At 31.2% G+C, this 21,965-nt stretch overlaps 1 protein-coding gene across 10 annotated transcripts in view; it reads right to left on the reverse strand.

The window, feature by feature from the left end:
* The window catches only part of CADM2 (cell adhesion molecule 2), a 489,482-nt gene that overhangs the window by 105,933 nt on the left and 361,584 nt on the right, over positions 1 to 21,965 (reverse strand). For all 10 annotated transcript variants that reach the window (XM_072967458.1, XM_072967476.1, XM_072967472.1 and 7 more), the window contains one exon: positions 16,967 to 17,137. In XM_072967458.1, coding sequence (XP_072823559.1) covers positions 16,967 to 17,137 — 171 coding nt within the window. The remainder of the gene's footprint in view (positions 1 to 16,966; positions 17,138 to 21,965) is intronic.

Raw genomic sequence — 21,965 nt, forward strand, 5'->3', positions numbered from 1 at the left:
CAAATCACTGTAAACTGACTATACTTCAATCAAAAAAAATTAAAAAAAAATAGTGTATTATTGAGCAGATTACACCAGGGGCAACTGGGAGTCAGTCCTGCTGTGAAACTCTGAAGACAGTGTAGGGAACGCCTCAGGGTTCTCTTAATTGATGGGTGACGGAGAGGAGTATTGAGGGAATATTGACCAATGCTCATCTGTGTTTGGCTGAGGATTGCTGAGGGTGGGGGTGCGGGTGTTACTTCCCTGGGCCCCTGTCTACTCAGTGCACAGGAATGGTGTGTGCCAAAAGGGCCAGTCACCCCAGCATCTGCCTCAGTGAGCTAAAATACACAGGAGCAGGCAGCTGTTAGAAGAGAGGAAGACAGGATATAATCTCATTTCTCTTAGTTCGGCCTGCTTAGTTTAAGTAGTGTATTAGAGAATTTGTATGACAAATGGTCCCAGAAGCATGGTTCAGCATTCCCATTAGATTCAAAATAAAGAATTTGAATTATAAGCAAATGCTAAAGCAGATAACATGTTTAGCATGTATTTCTATGGAACTTTCAGGAAGATCACCAAATAACCTCAGTTACCAAAATCAAGTCATAGAATACAATACTCTTTTATGGTTTTTGTTTCAAAATTACTCACAATGTTGATTAGTCTCTATTTCTAAGAATTATCTTACACATACATTTTTTAATATTCATCCCCCTTCACTCCCCACCCCCTCCACAGACACACATATATCTGACTTAACTCCTACATTTCTGGCTACTCTTTCTCATATTCTCTTGGGCTATCTTCTTGTACTTAACCTTTAAATATTGAGATTATCAACAATTTGTTCTCACATAATTCTCTCTAGGGCCTTTCAACCACTCCCATCTCTTCAGTTTCTATCTACTCATTAATGACTTCCACATTTATATATTAGAGCAGTTCTTTACCAGAAGCTACACTTATGTATATGCAGCACCTATCTGACATGCCCACTTGGATGTTGAAAAGACATGGCACATTCATATGTCCAAAATAAACTCAAAGTCTCCAGCCCTCTCCTAACATGTTCTTTTTCCAGCAATTTCAGTTCTACAGACACCAACAGCCTTTGTCCAGTTACTTGCACCAGATACCTCCTGTTCTCTTCTCTTTCCTATAACCAATCAAAATTGCCAAGTCTGGTTGACCTATCTTCTAAACAACTGTGAAATCTACTCATTTATCACAACTCCACAACCACTTCTTTTATCTAGTTTACCACAATAGCAAATGGCCTCCCACGTGTCAACTTTTTACATCTCTACATCTTTCTTCTAGAATGAAACAAAACTGTCTTCTCAAACATAAATCTGATGACACCAATATTCTAGTTAAAACCTTATATGGTAAATCATTGCTCTCAGGATTAAAAGCAAAATCATCAGCACAGTCTTTAAGTTCTCTGATCGCCTCACATATTTACTCCCCTGCTTTCTAATACTCAGTTCGTTCACTGAATTCCAGATAATTATACTTTCTTTCAGGCACTTTAATGAATATTTTTCATCTTGTATTTATATAAATTATCTGAACTGCTCCATTTTTTTGGGGGGGAGGGGTCCTTCTCTTTTCTAACTTTTAAATCTTAACTCTTATGATTTGCTGAGGACAATCATTCACTACCCTCACATTTGGTCAGATACCTCTGCCATTTGTTCTCTTTTTCATTCTTGTATAATTTTTAAAAAGTCATTGTTGTATCCTCAGTGTCTCACATAGTGCTTTATATAAAATCTGTACTTAATGAATAAATTATTAAATAAATAATTGCACTAAATTTTTAATTTACTGTCTGATTATCATTCTATACATTAATTTTAAAATATTCAAAAATGCTTACTTGAAATTTTGTTGGGGCCTGCATGTGTATGGAAAATTAATCTTAAATATTCATGTCACAAATCTTTGATTACTCTTTACTTTTAGCACATATTTAGTTTAATGGCCATTGATGACTCTCTTCCTGGTATAAATTTTCTGCATGAGATAACATTAGAAAACAACTTTCCATGATTATATAAATAGCAGGTTTTTTTTTTTAATTCATATACCAGATAAATAAACTTTTCTCTCCTTACATGTTTTTGGAGGGGGAAGCATTCAATTGTGAAGAGATTTATTTAAATAATTAGCCAAAATTCTACTTTATAGTTTCATGAAAGGTCAGCATTACTCTTTAAACATGCCATGTTAGCAATGTACACAAAATTCCATTTTTTTACTATATCACGTACTACAGATATGTGATTATGATCCCAAGTGTGACTCTTCCTCAAAGAATTTTTTTAATAACAGGAAATACTTTGGGCTTTAACAGGTTTTTCACTTAATGATAAAGATCTCTATCATTATGTGACTATTTTCATTAGTCACATTATTATATCCATAAGGAAGTTAATCAAGCACTGTTAGTGAATTGGCCATAACATTCTAGAAATAGCACCTTTAAATTAGTGGGGAACTCCTATCCTTACTCAGATATCTCAGTGAGCCAAAAACAAGGCAAAATAAAAACTGTGTCATCTCAAAAACTGAATTAACTTTAAGAATCTTCAATTTTCAGAATTTCTTCAAAAGATTTAAGTGAAAGCTCCATGTAAACATATTTTTCTATATTTCACATATATATATCAGAATAAGCAGGGAATTTTTCAGAAGTGGCACAATGTACAGCAGATGGTAGGATAATAGTTTTCTAAAATAATCTTTACATTTATGCATTTATCATGCTATTAATCTTTTCACTAACCCAGACATGAATAGGAATCAGAATGTAAACATTGCGTAATATAAACCTTTCAATGCATGTCTTTGCCGAGTTACCTATTAAGAATTATAGAAATGGTTCTCTGGTTTATCTTTTTCCTTTTGCTCCTGTCTATATTTAAGTTATTTGTAGATTTCCTTCTTGGGTGTAGTTTTTTATTTCAAAAGGACTGGAAATATTTTTTTGACCAAAGGTTACTTATATAGTAATTCCACGCTTGCTTTGAAAATAATCTATTTTCCAGTCTAGGTGCGATATGAGTTGCATTTCATCCTGCTCCAGTTCTTCACAAAACAGAATGACACTTTTTCTTCAGTACTTTGTGGATGTGTATGATATTCTGCTTTAAAATTACTGATATAATGTATTGTATTGTACCAATTAATAACAGTAAAAAAAAAAAAAAGGCAGGTTAGTGAAAATGCATTAGCATTACCACTATTAATTTCGATTTGCTTTGTCCTATATGTTAAACTCAGATTTTTATTTTTGCAAACTAATAATTTTCATGTTTGTTTTAAACTGTCTTCAAATAATTCACCTCTTAACACCATATTTATTGATCATAAATTTATGTATATAATACAATATTACATAATATGTAACATTTATAATATACAATTTGTTAATATATACACACATGAATGACAGGAAGAAGTAAATGATTAGGTTTAACTGATTTCATGATATAGGATATGTACTGTTATAAAATGCTGCACTTAACAAAATGCAATTTTTTTTAACATGGCTGTTTCATTAACCACATTTTGAGCATTTAGAATCCAAGATCTTAACCTATTTGATTATATGTTGTCAAATCCTAGTAAAATGCTTGATATAAGGGTTCCTTAAATGTTGGATGAATCAATGAATGAGTCACTTGGTATTTCTCTCAAAATGAAAGCAAATGAAGAAGTTTTGCAGAAGCATATAAAAAATAGGAATATGGTCATTCATTCACAAATAATTTTTCAAGGATGTAGTGTACAACTTGTGGAGTATAGCCAATATTCTGTAACAACTGTAAATGGAAAAGCAACCTTTAAAATGCATAACATTTTTTAAAAAATAAAAATTAAATAATTTTTTAGTACTTACTAACAAAAAAGCAAAATATGCAGCTATTTAAAAACATGTTTCCTCTGTAAGGTTTTTGTAGGAAAAATATTATTCTTCAGAATCCATCTTTAAAATTAATAAAATATGAAAAGAAAACATACCTTCTTAAGTATTACTTCTTTTACTTATCTGACAAATTCTAAGGCTCATTTACTTAAAAAAAACACAATTACTATAAAGTCATAGATACAGGTAAAATGTTGTTTTTTAAAAATAATTGTTCAAATTTTTAAAGCTTTATAAACTTGGGAAGTAAATACACCTCCTGTTCTATTTAAATGACTAAGGATTTGAATCAAAGTAAAGATACTGATTCAGTGGAATTGACTTTCTATATCTTTAACAAAGATTTTAGAAAAGAGCAAGATCTGTGAGGAAACTACTATTAGACTACTTAACAGACAAACTGAAAGCCCAGATCTTAAAGTGTTCAGTGTCAGTAGTTCAACAACACTTATTTATCACTAAGGGCTTTGTAGGTAGGTGAATAAAAGGAAGTTTTAAATCAAATATTTTACCAATTAAAAAACTCACTTGTTCTGTACTCAAAGAAATGCAACAGGCTATATACAAGTAATATCTAGCCTATTATGTATGATGGCCAAATTGCTAAATAAGAGAAACTATCATAAACTAACATCCAATATTAGTTTACTGTATCATTTCATGTTGTGTAATATATTGAGTAAACAAAGATGGTTTTTAACTTAAAGTATCAGTAATTTGCATTGCCCATGGAATTATATCGATCTTTCAGTAAAAGGGAAGTGTTATCTTGATAGTTTTATGGTTTTACTTGTCCAGAAAAGTTATTTCCTATGAGGACTCCTGAATGATTCATTTAACAAACATTTATATAGTTCCCAAAGTATACAAGGCACAGTACTATTGCCCATTTCTAGCCATTGTTTCACTGTAATTGTAACACTGTAACATTATAGCATTGTACATTTTAACTTTCATACTGTAACACCTAAAGCTCAAGTATTAGTTTTCATAAATGGTGCTACTGAGGACTTAGCATATTTTTAGGAAAGTAAGCTCATTAGAGAAGAGATTATTTCTATTTTGTTCACTGGCTTACCCTCAGTCTTAGAATAACTCCTAGACTTTATTTAAATATTTGTTGACTAAATGAATGAGTAATTTTCCTTGGTAATTTCTTTCCCATAATCAGGACCACTAGTGTGTTATAAAGTCAAATTTATGTGTCACAGTTATCTTCCAGTATTCCTAAACATTGATCAAATACTTGGTAAATAATTGTTGGAAATGCCCTACATGCAAAGGCTGATTGAAGTCTCATATCGCATACAAGGTAGGTTCTGTTGTTAACTTTTGGTATAGAATAGGAAACTAAGGCTCAGAGAAGTGACTCACTCCAGTTACACAATCATACATCACCCTCGACAGTGTGAATCTCTCCTGATCCACCACACCTCAGCAAGTTTGTGTTTTCTGTTCTCTCTTGAGTACAAGAGGGATTGATGCTTATGGTAATTCGTGCTCTATTGGTATTCAGAATCAACTCTTCCTACATCTGGTTGAATTGGAACAGGGCCCCAGACTTGCTTTGTCTCTACATGTTCTGCAAGTTGTAAAACGTGTCTGACAATGTTGCTGAGTTCTATGCATAACCTTTCTATCTCTGTCTCTCTATCTTTTTTTAAAACTCTCTCACATCTCTCTCTCATGTCTTTTTTTCTTTGACAGATGAAAATATTCTTTGAGTGAAGGTGATTAACAGGTACAAACCTCCAGTGACAAGACTAGTAAGTTCTGGGGATGTAATGTACAACACAGTGACTATAGTTAACAATACTGTAGTGTATATTTAAAAGTTGTTTGGAGAGTAGATCTTAAAAGTTCTTCTTGCAAGGAAAATATCTGTAATTATGTGCAGTGATGGATATTAATTGAACATTATGGTAATCATTCAGCTATATATATACATAGATTGAATAGTTATGTTGTATACCTTAAACTATTACAATGTTATATGTCAATTACATATGAATAAAACTGAGGAAATATAAATATGAATATTACCTTATATATTACAATGTATCTTTCTTATTCACATATTCTTCTTCTTCATGAATAACATAGAAATATCCCCACAGCAAATTTCTGTCAAGGGGAATTTAGCAACTTTTAAGTATTTTGCAGGTGAAGGAGTTGTGATTCTTTGCCTTAATGGCAACTATATTACATGAAGGTTTTTGAACAAAATACTTTATTTAGCACCCTTATAAAAATCTCTTGGTAATTACATTAATACACAGAAAATTATGCAACAGTTCACCTCTGTGAAGCCACTTTAGAGTTTACTCTGGAATAGTTAATGGTTCTCCATTAGCAATAATTTTGTCCCCTCAAGGCCATTTGACAATTTCTGGAGACATTTTTGGCTATGACAGTGCAGGAGAGAAGGAGAGGGGATACCATCTAATGGGTAGAAGCTACCCATTAGATAAACATCCTACAATGCACAAGACAGTCCCTCCACAACAAAGGATTATGTGGACTCAAAATATTAATGGTGTCCTCCTCTAAAATATTTATATTGACTCACTTCATTATCTATATATCTCTTCCTTGTTACTGGAAGTGGGAAGTACTAGAGAACTGTGAAACTGAGTGCATTTATATGTGATGCTTGGATATCTGAAATGAAGGAAATGCTGAATACTCTGGCTCAGGCCATTAGGATACTTTCCTGAAATAAAAAGCTGCAAATCAAGCTCGATCTCTACCTCAAGGTCTATCACTTTTTATTGGGAGTAGTGGGTTGATATACACAGAATTAACCAGAACCGTTTCAGCTGCAGCACTACCTGCTATTCATTCTCTCTGTGTGAGACTTACTTTTTCTAAGATGTCTAATTTATTTTTCCTATTTGTAATTTTCCAGTAAAACTCAAACTTTTACTTTCCTTTTAACTCACAACATTCTTTTCATAATGCTGAAAACTATCAGGTACTTTTCTTTCAACTGTCTGACAACTTCTTATAATTCTAGTGAAAACTTACTCTTGTGGCCATGATTTATTTGTTTGACAAATATGTACAAATAATACATATTTATAATAAGTACAAGACACATTACTACTACTATTCAAGTGCTACATATCCACAGTAATTTAGTCCCAATAAGGAAGATAAATCATGCACAGTTCAAAATAATGCAAAGTTCACAACTGAAAGCAACACAGCATTCTGGTGAAACATTATGGGAGTTCTGGAAGAAGAGATTACACATATTTGTCAGAAACCAAGAAAGTTACCTAAACAAGTTGCACTTAAAACAATTCAAACAATACATAGTATTTAGACTGGCAGAATTTTCTAGACGGAAAAAAGAAAGGAACTTGAGGCAAAGAGCAGAACAAAAGGTTGATGTAGAGAAGAGTGGACTATATGAGGCATCTAGAAATACTTCCAAGTATAGGGTGCATTACCTAAAAATGGGTTCTGAGAGCAGCATTATAGGGGATTATATTTTCAAAGCCTTGAATTTCAGGCCAAAGAATGTGGACATTTTGCTAGAGGCAGTAAGAAATCATCTTAAGTTTGTGATCAAGTGAGTGTAAGGTTCAGAAAACAGGCTTTAGGAGATACTTGACAATATGTAAAACTGATCAGATCAGGAAGCAATTTAAAGCAAATTATGTCTCTATGATAAAGTAAAGTCACAAGAATAATCTTACGGAGAAGAAAAAGATGGCAGGAAAAATACACATAATAAATGCATTGATATTTTTGTTTATATTTGAATTCATAAATTTCTATCATTGTGGGCGCCTTAGTACATTACTTTAAGCACATTTTCTCTGTATCTCATTTGTTATCTTTACTTACATTTTAGCTTAAAATAATTGTTTCTCCAATAGTTTTTTCCTGTTATTAGAATAATGAAAATATTTAGGGAATAAAGAAATATATAATTTAGGAATTTGTAACAGTTAAAATAATAAAATAAATAAAATTTTGGAATCTATTGAATGAAACTCTCCTAAACTAATGGTCTGATTTAACGATACAAACTGCATAGTTTTGATTCAAGATTGTTGATAGAGTTAGTTGTGCTTGGGAGGCAGATAGAAGAAATTCAACTAGTTGATAGTTTCAACACTGTGATGGATTACTTAGGAAAAGGCATCAGGAAGGCCACTTGTCAAATTTCAAAACTAAGTAAGACATTTTGACACTTTTGAAAGCCTAGGTTTGAAAAAAAGGCTCCATATCATCATTTAAAGGACAAAGTAAAAAGTATGAACTCACTGTGTTTTTAAACATTTTTAAGCTGTTTATGTTTTTGACGCTTTTGTAAATGAAGTTTATCAAAAGCAACATTAGATGGATTCCTCATGGGGACACAAAAAGAAACAATAAACAATGGAATAAACACATTTATATCAAGTTGTTTTAGCTTTTATAAATCTGTCATGGGATAGCTTAAGCATTTGATGTTTATTTAACAAACATACAATATTAATACACAATGTACAGGTTAGGTCAAATACAATGACAGCATAAAACTATAAAGCTTAGTGTGGAAGTTGATACTGCATTTCCTGTTTGTTACCATTTAGTCAACTATTAGATTTGTTTTTATTTCATACATGATCTAATCTTTAAAATGGCCCCTTAGATATAATTTTGGTAAATATGTGAAAGGCCAAAATCATCATCCATTATCATAATCACCATGACAATAACAATAAAAATTGTAATACTAATTCTTAAATTTAGTGGCATATTTGGAAATATATTTAAATTGAGAAAAGTCAAGTGAAAAAAATTACTGCATAGTTAGAGCAGATGGTCTCCATGAAGTTTCTCCTTTACAATGAGAACATTTTTTTGTAGCTTTTATTAATGGAAAAAAAATTGTTTTTATTTTCCTAATGTCAACAAATATGTTTGATTTTTGTCAGTGTAAGATATATTATGATATGATATGTATCATATTTCCAGTAACAAATCTTGTTACTTTGGCATTCTATGAATTACTTCACTATTAACTCATCCTAACTCATCAATTATCCCCAACTATGTTAAAAGGGATGACATAATGAAAGTGAAAGTATGATGAAATTATACAGTGTTGCTGACCAATATAGTAACAACATGTGGCTATTTAAATGCAAATTGATTAAAATTAAATAAAATTTTAACTGCAGTTCCTTAGTCACAAGACCCACATTTCACGTGCTGAGCAGCCACGTCTAGCCAGCTATTAGCTACTATTTTGGGACAGATATAGAACATTTCCATCATCACAGTAAGTTGCTGATGTGGAAGGATTACACAAGGGTGATATAAATCATCACCACTGCCTGATTCCTATTTACTTACAGGGTTGTTCAGGTTATGCATTTTCCTTCATGATGGTGGAAAAGAAGTCTAGAAATAAAGACACCATCATCATAGTTTCATTTGGTTGGTTGTTGGGTGTTTAGTACTCACGATCTCAGCTGAATATTTAGAATCTTCATTTTCTGCTCATAATGGCAAGAGAAGGACACTGACAGAGAAAGGCATTTCAAAATTATTAGGTCAGACAATAAATGCAAGAAGATAGTAGAAGTCAAGAATCTAGTGAAAATGGTGAAACAGAAGTCTTCACTTAATCTCGATGAATTTTAGCAAATTCAAAAAATGGTAACAATTTATAAGGAAACAAAAGGAAAGACTTCATCACACAGTATTTTGCAACATGATTTTGCTAAAAAAAAGACAATATTCTGTCATCTTTGGTGATTCTTTGTGCAAAAGAATTTATAATTTATAAGCAGAAACATGTTGAAGGTAATTCATGATAAAGACATTTATAATTTTTTAAAATGTAATTGGTGCTTATAAATCTAAAAATGAAATGTTTTGCAATGATAGAAAAAAGGTATTTTTTACTCCCTTCAAAAAAAATTATGAACTATCAAGTGTAGGAAGAAAGAGAAGCAGTTAAGAGAGGACAAATTAAAGATATATTTGAAGTCTGGACTCAGTACTTAGAATATGGATATGTTCCAGGATCTTCCATGACAGTTGTTGCCCATTTTGGGAATATGTATCATCAAACCCAGAAAATATTAAATAGAAATTCAAGTTTGCTATATTTAAATTCTTATTAAAGAGTCTAATAAAATTGTTTTTCGCTATCCCTTTCCCTTTATTATTACATCTACACACCATTAAAAAAAAACCCGAAACTTAAAACCTAAACAGAACTAAAAACAAAAAGTCTATGGCTACCTGACATTATAAATTGGTAAGAAGTACACAGCATAAAGAGCAAACTCTAAATTATAAACTTTTGTTAATAATAATCTATTAATATTGGCTCATCAGCTGTAAAAAAAAAAAAAAGGACCAAAAAATGCAAAACGTTAATAGTAGGAGACATTGTGATGGAGATGAGATGATGGTGTATATGGGAACTCTGTACTTTCTGATTCATTTTTCTGTTAACTGAAAGCTGCTCTAAAAAATAAAGCATTTTGATTAAAAAAAAGTCTACTGAACCGAGATTACAAGTAGTATAGACAATCTTTGCTGATATATTAAGAGCTAATCTAATAAAGTTTATATATCAATCTATAACAGTAGTGTTCTAATCATCTATTTTTCTCTTAGAAATGTGTGTCTGTATTCATGTGTGTGTGTTTTAATTCATTCAGAAAAACAGAACTAGAACAATCTTGAAAGTATAAGGGACATTAAAAATGCAGTCACTTTGAAAAAAAATCAGTTTTTAAGTATCTTTTACAAATAGATTTATAAAATAGAATTGGTTATTAAATGGAAACTTTAAAATACTAGCTAGTAATAACATGTTTATATTAGGTTTTACTTGCCAAAATTGTTTCATTTTCTTATTCATTTTTTCCTCTTTTAAAATAACCTAAAATTATCTGCAAAAGATACACTAACATCTCTACTATATATACATTACATCATTTGGGGACTATTTTTGACTCTCTTTATATGAAGTTAATTTGAATGGTTAAAACAATGTTAAGATTTCTGAAAAGTTTTATAAATACATATTTTATGATCAGTTTGATTAGGAAAAGCCATTTGAGACTATATTATGTTATTTTAATCAATGAATCTGTTGTTTTTAAACATTTAGAATCTATTCACAAACATACACTCCTCTTTATTGGACTTTAATAACACAAAAAATGTTAGACCTATTAATAATAGAAACATTACAGTAACATTTGAATGCTTGCATTTAGATCACTTAAAATATTTGTTGATCCAATTACTTCTAATAATTTGATATTGCCAGGGACCAAATAAAATAGTCCCATCATATATAAAAGAAAAAGAATTAACTCATGATAAAAATGTGCCGGTAATACATTACTATGAGTAATATGATAAACGGTAATAAATAAGTATATCTTCCCTGAAAAAGTTGAAAAACCTATCAGCATCTCAAATAGAGGTTGTACATTAGGCTACTTTTGTTAATGAAGTTAAATATCTTTTTGTTATGTGGAATAGATCATTTCATGATTCTAGTATGTACACATTTCATGAGGTTTGTGAAATATTTTGGGCTCTATTAAAAATACTTCCAAGGCACCCTTATGCACAAATGTGACATTTGGTTTATCAAAAGAACAGTTTATTTTAATTTTTAAAATTTAACCTAAAGATAGTTTTCATTTCACCTTTCCTGGTTCCTTTTATAGTCTATGCCTCTGGACCACCGAAAATTTGTCACAGACAAGATAATTAGAAAATCAGCATTTTACACATGGAACACCAGATGTGTGCGGTATGTTATTTTAAAATGCTACTTGTAACATTCACCTTTCCGTCCAACAAACCTATGTAGCCTCAAATATTTAATCAACTGCTTTCTATAACAAATGGAAAAGTAGTGGAAGCATAGTTGATATAACTAACACAGGACAATTTAAAAGACACTGACCTGGGCTAAAGAGGTATACAGATTTGTGTAGGGAGGACTAAGTAGATGGAAATAATTATTTTTTAATCAATGGAAAAAGACAAATGCCAAAGCTACACTTAATAAAGAATCTCTGCCTATATTTGAAAATATTTCTGTACCATGTCAGTCTACGGTGGAAATGAAGTTATAAACAAAATAATTAGAAGCTTCCAAACCCATCTGTATTGACTCTCTTCTACAATAAGCAGAATTTTATTTTTTAAATCTATTTTATTGAAATAAGCAGACCCAAAGGGAGAACTGATCATGTATATCACATGACCCAGAAAAGTAGCAGATATGTACAGTTGAGAATTCAGTTCCTCTCAGGACAAAGTAATTCTGTTTAAAAGGGCAAAACAAGAAAGGACTCTCTTTAGAAATACATTTTTTAAACATAAGGCGTTAAGCAGAAAATGGATTAATTGTACTATTTATTTGCATGTTACTTAGAATGGAAATAAAAGCCTCAAGAAGCTAAAGATCAAGACAGTAAATTGACCATTTAATTCCTTATGTTATTATAGTAATGGGTCCAGGAGATTTTTGGTTATTAAGGTATATATTGCATTTCTTATTTACAGTCATTAACCTAATTGATCTCATTTAAGCACACAATTTCAATATGGCAGCTTCTAGAGTCACTCCCTCCTCTCTTTCATTTACTTTTTTTTCTTATATGGTGCTCATACTGAATTTGTTTAGTTGGGTCCTCTTCTATGACGTATTTAACCATGTATTGTTTCAAAAGTTGATGACATGCATGTGTAAATAATTATTTATTTTATAGGAAAAGCATGGCACTGTCACAAAGTAGAAATACTAAACAAATATTACTGAGTAGCTTAAGATTTCATGATTCGATGATTATATATAATGTACCTTACAACACACATACACATACAGACTTAAAATTTGGGTTCTTATTTATCCATATTAGCAGTTCAGTGCCACAATGCTAAAATGCTTTCTCATAATACTCATTATTCTGAAATATTTTACTAATCTGTCTCTTGTGTTTTCATTTTCAATAACAGCTGATTTTTATGTAATTTTGTCAATGTCACACACAGAAAATGAATGTTCAGTTATTTTCTTCTTTCCTGTGCTTTGTTCATAGTTCTATCTGTTAGAGGCGACACATTATTCTTACTGAGAACTAAATAAAATTTGACTCATACAATCTGTTCTAAAATTAAATCAGACAAAAGTTATTGTTTTCAACATGATCTGTGTAAAAATAAGAAGATGAATTAGAATATCCACCTGTAAAAAAAAAGACTGGCTTTTCCCACTGCTCAGGTGCAAAGTATGCTATTACCTATTATTTGAAATTTGCAAGCATTTGTGGTTCACAGTGAAAAGTGTACATTTTCTTACATTTCAAGTTTAAAGAAACTCTCTTCCATCATAGTGTCATTAAAATTTAAGATTAATATTTTATAAAGAAATGAATGTTGCTGCGATACATTTTTTGGCTTAGTCCTTCTAAATTGTGTATCACAGGGTTACAGAGTTAAAACATTTAGCTCTAGAAGTGCAACCCCTCCTACTATTTGTTTTCATTATGCTCCTTGGTGCTATGTGTTTAACCCTTAGGTAACTTCTCATCAAACTTGCCTTTTCGCAATAACACAAGGTTTTTATTTTAGGTGTAGTCATAACTTCCCATTACTGTAGGTATATATACTTGCTCTTGTGAGTCACCACATAAAACAATTGCGTCTCTTCTGCTCTGGGGGTCCAAAAAACTAAATGTTCCTCTATTGGGGCCAGTCTTGGTGAATAATCATAATAGAAACATTGTAAAACAATGTGGAAATCCTAAATTTATATTCCATACATTCAAGACTAGCTATCTTTTCCCTTTTATAATTCTTCTTTCTATTTCCTCCCACTAGCACCCATGAAATTTTTCACATCATACAAATGTGAAACTTATCTGAAACCATCTGCTGTGTCTGGAAACAACCATGAGACTTTTTTTCATTATTCTTAGGTGTCTATGAAGACCACACTCAATTTGCTCAGTTTGCTCGAATTTTGATGCCAACTGTTATTAACTGTCCCTCTCTACTTTCCAGTCCTCATTCCACCCCTGGGGAATATTCTGCATTCCTAAAGGAACATTCAGCATTATCATCAGTTAGTTTTAATTAACTTCACATATTTGAATGATGGTACGCTAGATGCTATGAAAAACAATTTAAATAGATTTAGTCTCTGCCTTCTAGCCATTTACATATTAAACCACCATAGAATGAGTTGTTATTTTTAATTGGCCATCGAGTATAACATTTTTTATGTAAAATTCTGCAAAAATTAAATAATTCAATTGCCTTCCCCCATGAAGTTTGCTTAATAATGCTCAATGAAATATGGTGAACAGCTAAAAATGCCCGATATGTATAATAGTTTCATTCTGGACTTCCAAGGAAGTGAAAATGACTTTGGTAGCTGACAATTGGCATCTTATAGCTAGGCTGAAATAGCTTCAACAAACATAAGCAATTCTCTAGAATCTAAACAATAATCCGATAAAGCTACTCAGTGACTATGGGGTGGAATAAGAAAAGGCAAGTCTATTCCATGACCAGGTCTGAAAGCAGAGACCAAGATATTCAGGACAACCTCAAAAATTAGCGTGATTAATTACGGCAGCTTTATAATAGCAAATCTAGTTCTGCTTTAACATCTGTGCTTTCTGTGGTTGTAAATGGCCTTCCTGCCATGTGCAGACATGGAGAAAAGATGGCCGACTATGAACCAGGATAAAGGTCCTCACCAGATACTGAATGTGCCTGCTCCCTGGTCTTGAACTTTTGGCCTCCAGGACTGTGAGAAATAAACTTCTGTTGTTTATAAGCCACCCAGTCTATGGTATTTCTGTCACAGCAGCCTGAACCCACTAAGAAGGCATTTGACATTTATTGTAGGCTTACTGAATGCCATAAACTTGACTTAAGTTGTCTAGTTTGTCTGCGCAGAAATTAATTCTCTAGTTTATAATCAAAGCTCAAGCAATTTCAGCAACTGTCCTAAGATCTCACTGCAAATAAATGTTGAAATTTGTAAATAATCTCAGTTTGGGCTCTAAAATACACTTGTTTCCAAATTTCCTTCAATGAGAACAGGAGGAAAATTAATAAACTAACCTAATATAATTGATATACTCTCAAGTTTTAATTATTTTAATTAATAACTACTAAAATAAGAATCATTAAAATATAATGAGCAATAGTTTAAAATAATAATCAGGTTGATATTTTCTCTGTTAAAATTTTTTTTAAAAGTCTGGTCTTCCTGGTACTTCTCTGATCTTTTGTCATGATACTCTCTTACTTTCCACTCTACCCTGGTCTCACTGGTATCCTTGCTGTTTCTAGAAACATAAAAACAACACACATGTTCTGACTTTAGGGCCTTTGTACTGGCTTTTCCGTCTGATTTTTATACATATTTTATGTAAACATTTGACTATATTAATTTAGTTAAATATTAAATTATTTAAATATAGTTATATTCAATATATTGTTATATGCTATATATTAAAGTATACATAACATATAGTCATATAAATATATATTTATAATATTAAAAAATATTTATATGATACATTAATACTATATAATATTATATCATATTTAATATAATATATAATATGTGATAAAATATATATTCATATATAAATGTATTATATGTTACACATTGATACACATACATTCCCTAACCTTGACTTTCATTCTAATTGTACTTCTTACCACCTCTCTATTTTTTTTCCATAGAATGTAACACATAGCATGCTATATGTTGTATTTATTTATTTTGCTTTTCTGTCATTCCTACCTACCTAGAATGGATGCTGTAAGAGAACTAGATAGAGTTTGTTGCCATTGGTAGTGGTAGTACTTTTGACATTTGGAGACAACCTCAGTTAGTTTTGTTAATGATGTTCTACTTTCTTCACTTCTGCAACCCCAGTGCCCAAAAGAATGCCTGTTTCATAGCAGGCACTCGATATATTCTTGTTGAATAGATAAATGAAAACAAAATACAATGAGGCATATTAGAGGATCAGTACTTAGACTTAATTTAATCTTAATTTGAAGATTCAATGCAATTTTATATCACACCATATGCATTCTAAATTGAAGCTATAAATTATCACATATAAAGCCAAACCAAAAAAATCTCTAATATATGAAATATTCAAGTAAAATGATTCAGAACTATAACTCTTTGTGCTCTACTCTTTTTAACTTTACCTTACATATTTCAATTCCACTCATTCTCATTTTGATAGATATTTCTAGATTTACTATATCCCAAGGACCTTGCTAACTACAAGTGTCATGATTATAAGTCTACCATTTGCTGGTTGTATGAACTTGGCCAAGTGACTCAACCACTATAATCTTCAGTGTTCTTATCCATAAATCATGACTGAAGAGAGTAGTAACTATTGATCAAGTTGTTAAGCGGATGTCTTTACGTGAGATACCATGAATTGAGATAATACCAGCAAAGCATTTAGCACTGCCTGTGCTCACTGGAGTCATCCAATTAATGTTCTTATCACTTGTAAACAATAACGATGTTAAGAAAGACAGCATAATAGATATGCCCCTGTCTTCATAAAGATTTAGTATATTTTTAAAAAATAGTAAAAAAAATTCTAATTTAAAAAACAGATGGGAAGCCACGTTTTCATATAATAAAGTTATATTCAGAAAGTTCTTTGAGGTTTTATCAGATTCCCACCTCTCTGATTCTGCCAAAATTACTGCTCTTCCTACCAACTAGAATGCATACACATACATCAAGCCAACATTTGAGAGATAATTAGGAGTTTTAATAACCTTTTGCTATCTCCTTTACTTTTCTTCCTTGTCAAGAATGATACTCTGGCAAAGACTACTTTCCGTTGAATGTGATTAATACTAGTAAGAGTAATTTTACATCATTTTGCTCTAGATTTTGCTGCACATTTGCTGTAACTTCAGGAAATACTGAAATGATTTTAAATGTAGATGGAGGGATCTGCTGCCAAGATAAAGAGTTGAGGAGTAGCATTTACTTACAGTGTATTTCTAGCACCTGCATGGCCACCTGAGGGGTGGCATTGAGAGATTCGTGGTCCACCCTACAGATGACGGCCACGCCATCGTCACTGCGGTCCACTCGGAAATCCAGTGTGCTGCTGACTGTGAAAGTCTTGCGATTTGCATCCTCTTCTTTTAAATATTTTACATCTGAAAATAAAATATCCATTTTAAAATTCTGTGAAATTCTCTTTTAAAATGTAACAGATCTCACTTACCCGAGACACTGACTAGAAGTGCTTTCTCCCTATCTTTACCCAATTTTGGAAAGCAAATATTTGTTAGTTTAACATTTGATTCATTTCAATTTGAGCAAAGAAAAATAAAACTATTTCAGAAATAAATTTTAAAAGTTAAACACAGAAATTAAAGGGCAGGTCATAGAACTTTTATTTCTTTCATGTAAGTTTTTTTTTTTATACTTCATTCGAAAAATCAGGCCATTTTACAGTATTAATATCTTTTCATTTGATTTCAGTTATACTTAAAGATAATCTTAATTCTCTGAACCACAAGTACAGTTGGGAAGGGCAAATTCACAACCATCTGGGTATGCCTAAAAGAAAGTATGCTTTTAATATGAACAATGTGAGGTGGACATAATTGCTAAAGAATACCTAAGATGAGAAAGTCATCATCTTTGGTAAAGAAGGAGGACAGTCATCTGAATTTTTTGAGTATTTAAATATATTTAAATATATATAGATATATATTTGAAGTGAAATTTATACTCAGATAGATGCTCTTCACTTGGTTGAAGAATTCATTTCCGTATGAACGAGGATACTTTCATCCAGATGTGAATTCACTTATCGATATCTGAGCTTACTGTGCATGAGTCAGATTCATTGTTAAATGGTGCACTTAGGGATTATTTTTCTCAGTGGAAAAGAGATTTAATAATATTTTCATTTCGTTTGAAATTTCTCAAGTCTAAAGTAGCTGATAAGAAGAGGGCAATTTTAATGAATTAGAAATTAAAATGATAGGCTAAAGTTAAGATATCATTTTAACAAGATCTGAAGCATAGCTGAATGTAGTTGACAGAGAAAGCTGTTCCGATTTCTTAGACTTTCATTTCAAATGAACAATGATATTTTTAAGAGAAGAGTTCTTTTGCATAAAATGTATAAATTGTTTGATGCTCTATGTAAAGACCTGACTTTAAAAATAATATTGAATTTTATGTATTTGATGGGTAGACATTTGCATGGCTCATTGAATTTTACTTATTTCCACAGAAGTATGACTTTATCTTAGTCACTGATTTTAAAAATAAAACAAATATTAGTAAAGAATAAAACTAGATAAATGTTCCATGTCTTGTTTTAAAAATGTATGTTTATGACCGTATTCACAAATTAGGAAAATAATGATTTAATTAAGACTTTTACAAAAAATGTACATAATTTAGGCACTTTTTGTGAGTAAGAAAAATTTCTAACATTTGGGAAGAAAGAAAAGAGCATAAAAATTCCAACTCTGTCTTTAACTATAAATTAATCATGCAGGATACAGGGTTTTTCATAAACATTAGTTTTATGAAATATCTTTTTTGTTAACCAAAGTAATTTCTGACATTTTTACATTTGAAAATGAGATTTAATTTCAGTTAAAAAAATATTAGAGTAAAAGATAAAATGATCCCCTTTCAGTCAAAATATATCAGGATAATACAGATGCATTTATAGATCTCTGCTATATTAAAAAATGAGTTCTTTTATTTTTCAATGTCTCATAAATATATACAAAATGTTGCCTCATTTTCATATTTTATATCCTTTCTTATAAATCTATGTCCAATGAGCAATGTTTTCTTGCTCACAGCTCTAAGTAGTGGCAGTATAAGAAAATTTAGATCTCTTACCAAACCGCTTTTATAATTGTTATACTATCTATGTTAAATTATTCCAAAATATTGCTTCCAATTTGTTTAATAATAGCTGCATTTTAAGAACTCACATCTGCTTTCTTTAACTGCTTCTTTTACAAAAGTATCATTTAATGTAATATTAATTGGACACATAAAATCTGACAGCAATTGTGTATAACATAAAATTTTAATGAGCATCATTCAACAAAATAAACAAAAGTATAATTTGTTGCTTTTAATATTAGCTTCTGTGACAGCTTATAGGGTTACAAAAAGGCATAAGATGAAAAGGAAAAAGCATGGAAAAGAGCCAATCATAGTATCTTTCTCCAAATTTTCTGCTGACCTCCTCAAACAGGAAATTGTACTTAAAATTTATTTCTATTTTGCTTCCTAGCTTTATAAAATAACTGACACATTACACTGTAACAGAAACAATAGAAATTTTCCTTATGTTGCAGAGTTAATTTGCTGCTTCCATGTGTATTCTTGTTTCATGTTGTCTTATTTTAAAGTTTTCATTTTTTTCTCCTTTCCCATGTTACTACGTGACATTGTGATCAAGAGTAGTGTTTCTTGAAAAGGAATGTGCATATGAATCACATTTGTGGCTTATTAAAATGCAGATTCTGATTCAATAGTTGTAGGTGGAGCCTGAAAGTTTGATGCTGGTCCACAGACATATTTTGAGGAGCAAGGGTATAACGGATATATTGATGCCAGAGATGATCTAACCAAAGATGAATGAATGTTGAGACACAGTTTACTCACCTTTCTCTGTATCTGTCTTTGTATCTCTCTTTTTATTGCCACTCTCTCTAAGCTTCCATTCTATTTTTACTCTTTCAACATATATTTCTTCTTTTTATTTACATTTTTCAAAATATGCATGTCATATATTACATAATGTGCTTGTACAATGGCCAGCAAAATGGGTTCTCTTTTGCTCCTTTTATTTGGCAATGGTCAGGAAAACCTTATGATACCTCTTTTCACTTGAGAGTACGTTAAGTGAACCTCAGTGCCATTAACCAAAAGTTTAGATATGAGAAGTCAACTTTCATTTGCAATCTCTTCTAAGAAAATACTATATATTTGGTGCACTACATTTCCTTAGTGTGAATCAAAAGGATTACATCATCTGACTGAAAAATATTTAAAAAAGTTACCTGTCTCTAAGCCAGATGCCTCAGGGTGGTCACTATATTTGTGTAGATTATAATGCCCTTTCTTCTATTGAAGATTGAATGATTTCTTTTATATTCTATAGAAAAAAAGTGTTTTATTGTAGGCCCCCAAAATGATAAAGGATGGCAGAAAAAAAATTTAAAAGCCCATCCATTATGCAAAGTCCAAAAAAAAAAAAAACAACTATCCATTTGAGTAAATTCTATAAGCAGCAGGCAAGTGTGACTCCTTTGAAACACCTACAATAATATAAGTTTCTAGTCATCAGACAATTTATTTTACGGGATCCTGTTGGACTCAACACATGTAAGAAAAATCAACCTGCCCCTCATCAATCTATTGTGAAAATGAATCATCTGCATCAGTAAAACATTTGTGATGAGAAATTAGCTTTCTGAATACATTACCATGTTTCTCTGAACCATGTACTACCACAGTTTTGTTGATTATTTTTCAACAGGTTATCTTGTTTTCTGAGCAACATATCATTTTTAACTTCCAATTACCCACTAGGGTATTCACAAGGTTCATAATTCATGTATTCATAAAATAAATAAGTTAGAATTTTAATTCTGTTTATCTCTTGCTTTTTTACTACTTTTATCTTTTTTCTCTTCCATTATTCTTCTCCCTTCTTATCTCTCATTTCTTTCCAAGCTTTCCTAATTTTTATACTTCCATATAGTTTTCATACCCAGTATCTAGGACAGGGTCTGGAATATCATAGATGCTTAATAAATCAGCTTTGAATTAATTAAAATAATGGTCGTATTCAGTCAAGTAAAGCACTCCTTTCCTTCTAGTAAGTAGAATCATTCCATGTCAATGTGTGTACATTTGGGGGCAGTAGCCAATTGTCATTACTTTTCTTAGTACTGAACCTTTTTCTAAATCCTCTTTTCCTCACTCTCCGGAAAAAAACTGAAGATGTCATTAGAATACCCTCTGAATAAGAGGGCAGTTTCTGTTTAGGAAGAGTACAAAAGTTAGAGTTAGATGAGCAAAAACTGGGGATTAGACACACTAAGTGTAAGTAAATAATTTTTATCTAGTGCAGTTCTATTCTTTTGTTATCTTTTCCCCACTCCTCTTGACTGCTATGAATTTTTGTTTAATTCAGATCTACACTGGCCCTGGGCCGTCTTTTAGTTACCCCTTTACTATTTTCTAGGCATAGTAAGCCTGAGTGCAGCCCAAATAGTTCAGAGTTTCATGCACAAGAACTAGAGATGGGAGTTCAGATATATTTAACTGCTGGTAAAAAGGGGGAGGAAAGAAGATTGACAATATCATTAAGGAAAAAAAAACTAAATTAAAAAAAACTAAATTAAAAATACACCAAACTATTAATTTTTATTTTAAATTCATACTTGATCTTTCTACATAAAATTCATAAAAAAGAGGAAAAGCATAATTTAAAATTACCTAGATTTACAAGGAAAGGAAAAATTATGAATAGTTTCATCTCTTATAGAGGTAAAAATTAAATTGTGAATATAAAATGGTCAAGAAGAGAAATATAGATTTCTATATGAAAAAAAGTAGCAGGAAATGAGGGACAAATGATTTGTAATACTAAAGGAACATATGTAAAGATGATAAAATAATTTATGAGTCAACACTGTGAAAAGATATGAGCATAAAAAAATCAGAGGACAACTAGGGAATATCACAGTAAAAAATTCTGTAAACTCTCTGTCTAGTGAAACAATCAGAGCTGATGAAAATTATGTATTAACACACATGCACACATTTAAGTCTCTAAAAATTGTGCTAAGAGCATACAGCAAAGGGAGAAATGATTATTCAAGAAAATCTATTAAATCTTAGTAAGACCAGGTAGAGTCTATGGTACTGGACTCATGTCTTGCTCACTACCTCTACCCCACCTCCAACTCAGCAGGAGGGAAGTTGGAC

This window comes from Vicugna pacos, chromosome 1 (genome assembly GCF_048564905.1).
Source record: "Vicugna pacos chromosome 1, VicPac4, whole genome shotgun sequence".
NCBI classification, from domain to species: domain Eukaryota; kingdom Metazoa; phylum Chordata; class Mammalia; order Artiodactyla; family Camelidae; genus Vicugna; species Vicugna pacos.